This window comes from Sebastes fasciatus, chromosome 24, assembly GCF_043250625.1.
Source record: "Sebastes fasciatus isolate fSebFas1 chromosome 24, fSebFas1.pri, whole genome shotgun sequence".
Taxonomy (NCBI): domain Eukaryota; kingdom Metazoa; phylum Chordata; class Actinopteri; order Perciformes; family Sebastidae; genus Sebastes; species Sebastes fasciatus.
Window position 1 is genome coordinate 6,574,444 of NC_133818.1, and position 8,753 is coordinate 6,583,196.

The 8,753-nt window shown below is 35.0% G+C and overlaps 1 protein-coding gene across 1 annotated transcript; it reads right to left on the minus strand.

Moving 5' to 3' along the window:
- Positions 1-236: 236 nt before the first annotated feature.
- On the minus strand, positions 237-6,479 carry LOC141763032 (homeobox protein engrailed-1-B-like). The gene is made up of 2 exons (XM_074627269.1): positions 5,854-6,479; positions 237-892 (listed from the first exon to the last, which is right to left on the minus strand). The coding sequence occupies exons 1-2, from the start codon at positions 6,299-6,301 to the stop codon at positions 570-572; spliced, it is 771 nt and encodes a 256-aa protein (XP_074483370.1). The 5' UTR covers positions 6,302-6,479; the 3' UTR covers positions 237-569.
- Between the last annotated feature and the right edge of the window lie 2,274 nt (positions 6,480-8,753).

The window sequence follows — 8,753 nt, forward strand, 5'->3', positions numbered from 1 at the left end:
CGAATGAAAAGAAGTCCATATATATCTACCGTTCTCTTCTTTATTTCAGTCTACATGTGAACATATTAAAATCTTTGGCTTGTTTTGAGTCGGATGTGTTGAAGGAAAAATGTGTCGCATGTAAAGTATGAAGGGAGGGGGGGACCACAAAAAACCCTATAGAGCCAATTAGACAGAAAACAGACAGGAAAAGACCCGGATGAGAGGTGAAATTAAATATACTGTATACAACATGATAACTGTTTGGCTATATAAACTTTAATAACGACCGTTCATTTATATAATTATGTCCATATACTGTCACCATAAACAGAAATCTGTGTTTTTTTTAAATAGTGTTCATTTTTTTATCTCCAGAGAGAGTCCAGTTGTGTCCCCCATGCATTGGGGACATGTCTCATTCACTGTCCTCCTTGTCCCCCATGCATTGGGGACATGTCTTATTCACTGTCCTCCTTGTCCCCCATGCATTGGGGACTTGTCCTATTCACTGTCCTCCTTGTCCCCCATGCATTGGGGACATGTCTTATTCACTGTCCTCCTTGTCCCCCATGCATTGGGGACTTGTCCTATTCACTGTCCTCCTTGTCCTCCTGCACGGTGGTCGTGGAGTGGTTGTACAGTCCTTGCGCCATGAGCTGCAGGGCCAGGCCGTTCTTGTAGCCGGTGGCCTTTTTAATCTTGGCCCTCTTGTTCTGGAACCAGATTTTGATCTGGGACTCGTTCAGGTTCAGTTCCTGAGCCAGACTCTGTCTCCGCTGCTCCGTTATGTACCGGTTGGCCGTGAACTCGGTTTTCAGTCTCTGCAGCTGCTCGGCCGTGAAGGCAGTCCTCGGCCGCTTGTCCTCCTTGGTGCTGCTCTTCTTCTTTTTCAGTTTGCGTGTCCTTGGGCCTGGCGTGGAGACAACAAGGGGAATAAAATATTTATTCTACTGCTGGAAACGCAGCAGGCGCGTATATGCTCAATACCATCAAATGTAGGTCAGTTCATCATTTCACCATCATCTGCAGCATAATCCAATGTCCATCATTTCATAGTAGCGCTGTCAATCGATTAAAATATATGTTATGTGTTGTTGTTTTTTTGTTTGCTTTGTTGTTGTTGTTTTTTTTAACTCTACTCTTTCTTTTTGTCATTATTATTATTATTGTTATTTCTTTTCTTGGTTTTGGTTTGGTTTTGAATGTTAAGGGTACTTGATGGGTTTGTCTGTAAAGCTCATCTACTTAAAAGCTGGGTTATAGACTGTTGTAATTACAAAAACAGTGGATTGCATATATGAAAACACAAACATTTTTTATCTGTTCAAAATGTACCTTAAAGGGAGATTTGTCAAGTATTTAATAGTCTTATCAACATGGGAGTGGGCAAATATGCTGCTTTATGCAAATGTATGTCTATATTTATTATTGGAAATCAATTAACAACACAAAACAATGACAGATAATGTCCAGAAACCCTCACAGGTACTGCATTTAGCATAAAACAATATGCTCAAATCATAACATGGCAAACTGCAGCCCAACAGGCAACAACAGCTGTCAGTGTGTCAGTGTGCTGACTTGACTATGACTTGCCCCAAACTGCATGTGATTATCATAAAGTGGGCATGTCTGTAAAGGGGAGACTCGTGGGTACCCATAGAACCCATTTACATTCACATATCTGGAGGTCAGAGGTCAAGGGACCCCTTCGAAAATGACCAGGACAGTGTTTCCTCACCAAGATTTAGTGTAAGTTTGGAGCGTTATTTATCCTCCTTCACGACAAGCTAGTATGACATGGTTGGTACCAAACTGAGCCTGTTACAACCCAAAACATTGCAAGTTGCATTAATGCATTAAAAAAATTAGTGGCCTTAAAACGAATTTGCGTTATAATTGCGTTAACTTTAACAGCCCTATTTCATAACCTTTAAAACACAAATGGAATATAGTAACACACTCCTGTTAACAGCAATAACAGATCAATAGAAACAGAATTATAGTCTAGTTTTTAATCATTAAAATAGGGTGAATTAGCCAGATTTGGGATGCTTTTTTTTCATTTCAGATTTCTGGAATATAATGCGATAAGAAGCCAATATATTAAATCACACCAGTACTGAAACCCCAGGATGTGTCCTAGTCAAACCAAAAAAAGAAAATGCACACTCTTAAAAGAAATGGTAGACATGTCAGTACTCTTAGTGCCAAGTTTTATCAGACAAATCTTGATTTTCTAATGTAGGACAGTCGTGTCCGATATGTGGGACACTGAAAAGTCTGTGAAAAGACCTAAAAATCACCTTAATTAATTCAAAACACTGAAGGCTAAATGTGTAACCCCATGTTCAGTAATTTAATGTTACTGCTGTTACAAAACCTAGGCTTGTAGGTGGATGTTACATGGAGAATCGAACATCAATAAAACTATAAATAATAATAAATAAAGACTATAATAGTTTTGAAGCATTTAGGCATATTAGAAAGACATTAAATATCAATAGTTTTATTGACTTTTATTTATTTTAGGAAGATCTACACCCACTGGAGCTCAGGTGTCCCACATTAGGCAGTGTCCCACTTTACGGCAACTCACCCTATTATGAATATATGGACTTTTTCCTCCGCCATGAAATTTAGGCCCACTAAAGGTCTCATTGAGACTGCAAAACCCTACATCAACGTGTGATTATTAATTTATATTCAGCTAATATTATTGAATCTGAGGAGTTCATGTGTGTGTTCATGACTTATAATGTGGAAGATAATTAATAGAAGAAAGAAAAGAAATAAATTAATATTAGGTCAGCAATGTCCTGTATCCTTATAACACCAAATGATTTTAAAAGTGTAATAGTCTGTTTTTACTCGTGCCCAGAATTAAATTGCATTCATGGATTAATAAAGTTGTATTGTATAAAAACAAAACATTACACAGTACAAAGCACAGCACACAGGGAAATTCAGCTTCTGCATTTAACCCATTATTAGGAGGATTGGTCGGTGCCTTGCTCAAGGGCAACTTTTGATTTGAATTGGAGGGAAATGGTGGAGACATTTGCAGAAAAAAACAAAACAAAGAAAAGTTGTTTTCATTGTTGTAATAACGACATTTGGAGGTTTTGGTGTGTGGATGTGGTGTAGCCTCCAGGAGATGCGTTAAAGTGCCCATGCATGTAGCCAAAACAAGCGAGTCTCTCTGCAGACTTCACAGCTCCACATCATCAAAACCTCTCATATACTATTAATGCTGTCCATGCAGGCCTTTATGGGTCACTTCATTATAAACATGGCTGCAGCGCTGTGTGCACAAATCAGACCGAGATGCATGCACCGAGTACAGCAGAAATGTGTCATAACATACTGTAGTTATTCATCTGTATGTGTGATATTAAGACGCTGTAGTTAATGCACTGATTGTTAGTTTGATACAATATACGACACACTTAAAGGGAAGCTTGGATAAAGCGTTATAAACGCACAGTCCGATAAACCGGATAGAAAATAAAAAAATAAAAATCAAATTAAAAAGCACCTTCATCATGATTTAGATAACAAAAAAAATATTTGTATTTATTTTATATTTTATATTATTATTATGCAAAATTATAATATCGAATTCAGACTTCGTTCTGCTGTTATTTTTATAATTATTATTATTATTAAAAAATCACTTATTTCAGCTGTAAATGACGAGCTTTAACTCTCCAATTTTGTCTCCAGACACTGAACGCATCAACTGCACCAATTCAGGTTAAAAGGGGATTTTTGGAGCGAATGAAAATAGATTGTAGCCTAATTGTTTTGTTATAATTTCATTACTTTTCTAAAAAATATAAACCACAACAATGACCACTCCATCACCTTTATTTAATATAGTTTTAAAACCACACTGAAAACCATTTGCATTTGATAATAAATCCTTTGTAGATAATATATTTTGGTAAAATTGGTTTATTATAAGCTAGTAAGTGTGATGGTGTGACGTTTACAAATCATAATATCTGTGCAATCCAATTATTGTTTATTATTACCATAAATGACTGTTATTTTTGTTGTAATACTACTACTAAAATATCTATTAAAATATGACAGAACTGCAGTATTTGAGCCATTTTGTAAAACACATAAGACACATTATAATGCAGATGAGCAACTAAAAAAACAAACAATAGTAGCTTATTGATATAGCTATGATATAATCCATAATTATCAGCTTTAAATATATGAACGTATGCTGTCAAAAGAATACTTCTCACCCATTATTTGGAGGCCTAATATCACTTTTTATTACTCAAAACCTTTATGCATAATGTGATTAATTTGTGAACCAAATTACATTGAAAATTATGCCATTTTGAGCCATTTTTTAAGACATATAAGACACATTTTACTGCAGATGAGCAACGAGAAACCAGACAGAGGAGCCTATTGTTATAGCTATGATATAATCCATAATAATGATGAAATTGCACACCGAATTACATTGAAAATTATGCCGATTTTAAGATGACATATTATACAAGCTATTAATAAATACCCTGCAACAAATATGAGACACTATATACCATAATAAGCTTTAATGTTTCCAATCGGCTTGTTCGTAAAAGTGTCTTTGTGCGTAAAAGTGTCTTTGTGTGAGGAGAGAGGAGATACACTCTATTTTCATAATCATTCAGTCTTTTATTTTGGTAATGTTTGTTCCTATTTTATTTCGTAATGGCATTTATTTTCTAAAAATAAAATCCTTTGTTTTGATTGGCTGGCCACACCTGGACGCACTTGGCTACAGAAACATTAGGGTATCTAATTCTTAGGGTTTTTTCTAATTCTAAGGGTTTCTGTTTCCAATCGGCGTGTGCGTAAAAGTGTCTTTGTGCGTAAAAGTGTCTTTGTGTGAGGAGAAAGGAGATACACTCTATTTTCATATTCATAATCATTTTATTTTGGTAATGTTTGTTCCTATTTTTATTTCAAATTTATATATAATTTTCTAAAATAAATAAATAATAAATAAATTTGATTGGCTGGCCACATTTGGACGCACTTGGCTACAGAAACATTAATTATTGCTCATATGAATTATTTAGTAAAAGCAAGTGTCTTCGTATATCAAGTGTGGCCAGCCAATCTCAAACATTGGTATTTTATTGAGATTTTTATTTTGGTAATGTTTGTTCCTATTTTATTTCAATATTATATATAGATATTCAATTATATATAATTTTCTAAAATAAAATCCTATGTTTGATTGGCTGGCCACACTTGGATATACAGAAACATTGCTTTTTCTCACATAAATATCTTTGCATTTAATAAAACTGTGGAGGAAGTGAACCAGAAGTGTCTTTGTGCGAGGAGGCATATACACTCTATTTTCATAATCATTTTATTTTGGTAATGCTTGTTCCTATTTTATTTCACAATGGCATTTATTTTCTAAAATGAAATCCTCTGTTTTCATTCAAAAGTAAAAGTGTCTTTGTGTGAGAGAGAGGAGATACACTCTATTTTCATATTCATTATCATTTTATTTTGGTAATGTTTGTTCCTATTTTATTTCAATATTATATATATATATTATATATATATAATATATATATTATGTTATATTATATATATATTATATATATATTATAATAATATAACATAATATATATATTTAATTATATATAATTTTCTAAAAATAAAATCCTGTGTTTTGATTGGCTGGCCACACTAGGACACACTAGGAAGCACCAGAAACATTAAATATTTCTACTATAAACAACTTTGCATTTAATAAAACTGTGGAGGAAGAAGAAGGGTAAAGTCCCCCAGCCCTCCAGTACCCCAGTTGGTATAACTCTGTGACTATTATCGCCTTACCAGATGAGGGCCGGTCCGAGTATCTGGTACAGTAAACCCAAGCTGGCCACAACATGGGCTGGCTCTCCTTGGTCCTGGGAGGAGGAGATCCTCCATCGTTCCTGCCACTCACAACCCTAATAGACGAGCTCGGTTCAGCCTGTTTGGACGAGTTCTGCTTGTTCGACGGCGAGGAGGACGTGGAGGAAGATGAAGAAGAGGAGGACGAAGAAGGTGATGAAGAGGTGCTGTCGCTGCTGCAGTTGGAGTCCAGACACGCAGCTTGCAGACGCGCACCGAGCAGGTTCTCCTTTCTGCAGCCGAAGTCAGGTCGCAGGATGTTGTCTATGAAGAAGTTGGTGGTTCTGTGGTTCTGCTGCTGTAAAGCTTGGTGGGGTAAAATCACAGGAGGAGATGGGAGGTTCATGCTCTCCTCCTCGTTGGTGGAGTCCTTCTGCTCTTCTTCCATAGCTGGGAGAGAAAAAAACTCCACTTGTTGCACCACCTCCTTCAGGTATCCAATTTATTAGAAGAACAGCATTAAAAAATATATTTTTATTATCCTAAAAGCCTCCCTGGCATAGCTCCCCGTTAGTCCCTCTCTCTCCGGTGCACCATAATATCTGCCTCCCTTCCTAAACTCTCTCCTCCTCCATGTGTGTGTTTCTTTCTGTCTCTTACACACACCCTCAGACAGGAACCACGTGTGCGAGGTTGGACCAATCAGGAGCTGAGTTCGGATTCTGTCATAGGTGATGGCGTCCAATCAGGAGAGAGCAGCAGAACTAGGGATAAATGTTACAACACAAACTATGTTTTTTTTACAGTGAAATACTCACTTTTAAATCACATTTTGGGTTTTTATTTTTTTTTATACTTTATTTTTTCCTTTTTTCAAGGCTGTTTTCATATATGCAATCCACTGTTTGTAATTACAACAGTCTATAAACATTTGGGGTTTTTAAAGACTATTATTTACTAATATGCTAAATGGAGATTTGTTTTTAAGAAAAAGATATTATTAAAATGACTTATGCTAATGAGAATTTTAAGTTTAGTTTAAGATAGTTTGGGGTTTTTAAAGGTCCCATATTGTCTTTTATATTATGAAGTGGGTTAAAGTGCTATATAAATACTGTTAAACTATCAAAACACACAGCCCGTATTCAGAAATTGTGCATTTGAAACAAGCCGTTAGGATTTCTGTCCATTTGTGATGTCACAAATATACAATATTTAGACCATTACACGGTTTTTAAACGTAAAGATTCTAAATGTGTCCCAGTTTATTTCCTGTTGCAGTGTATGTAAATAACATCAGCTGACAGGAAGTAAACATGGACCAAAGCTGTTGCCTAGCAACGCAATTCCGTTGCAATTCCATTGAAATTAGCTAAAACGGAGCGTTTCAGACAGAAGGGTAAATACAGGTATATTCAGGCAGACAGTATGAGGAAAATAAAGTTTTTTTTGAACATTACAGCATGTGAACATGTTCTATTAGAAACACAAAATACAAGTATGAACCTGAAAATGAGCACGATATGGGACCTTTAATGACTATTTTTTACTTATATGCTAAATGGAGATTTGTTTATAAGAAAATTAAGTGTTGTTGACTGGCTAACACGGCAGGAACATTAGCTATAGGCTAAAATATTCCCCAAATTAACCTAACGTTTGCACAAAATGTTGCTTTTATAAAAAGTATTGAAGCTAAACATCTCTAAAAAGGTCTATTTGGTCATTTTCACTGTCACTAGCAATTTCATTTCATTTTTCGCCTCTTTGTGACGCATTTAGAGCTTAAACATCCAGATTTTGGACAATTTTGGCAGCAGGACAAAAATAAAACAACAGTGGGATAAATGACAGAAAGTATGTTTTTTCATCAAAATATGCATTCTTAAATCACATTTTTGTTTTTTAAAAGACTTATTTACTTATTTGTTAAATGGAGATTTGTTTATAAGAAAAATTTTATTAAAATGACTTATGCTAATGGGAATTTTAAGTTTAGTTTAAAGGTCCCATATCGTGCTCATTTTCAGGTTCATACTTGTATTTTGTGTTTCTACTAGAACATGTTTACATGCTGCATGTTAAAAAAAAACGTTGTTTTCCTCATACTGTCTGCCTGAATATACCTGTGTTTACCCTCTGTCTGAAACGCTCCGTTTTAGTGCATTTCATCGGAATTGCAATGGAATTGCAATGGAATTGCGTTGCTAGGCAACAGTTTCGGTCCATGTTTACTTCCTGTCAGCTGATGTTATTTACATACACTGCAACAGGAAATAATCAGGGACACATTTAGAATGTTTACGTTTAAAACCGTGTAATGGTCTAAATATTGTATATTTGTGACATCATAAAATGGACAGAAATCCTAGCGGCTTGTTTCAAACACGCAATTTCTGAATACGGGCTGTGTCTATTTCTCCATATATTGAGTGTTTTGATAGTTTAACAGTATTTATAAAGCACTTAAACCTGCTTTATAATATAAAAGACATGTAAATCTCACTTTTTAAAATATGGGACCTTTAAACTAGCTTACCAACTAATACGCTTTGACTTAGGCTGTGCTCGTGTTAAATCACATTTTTTTTTTTTTTAAAGACTTTCATTCACTTATATGCTAAGAGAAGATTTGTTCATAAGAAAACTATATTATTAAAATGACTATTTTAAGTTTAGTATAAGCTATTTTACCACTTAATCCGGCTATGCTCATGTTGTTGAGTGGCTATAGGCTAAAATATTCCCAAAATTAAGCCAACATTTGCACAAAACGTTGTTATTTTGGAGAAAAAGAATGATAGGTGTGCCCTATAAAGTTAAACACCTCTAAAAGCTTTTCACTGCCACTACCATTTTAATTTAATTATTTTTAATTATTTTTATTGGCCTTTTATTGT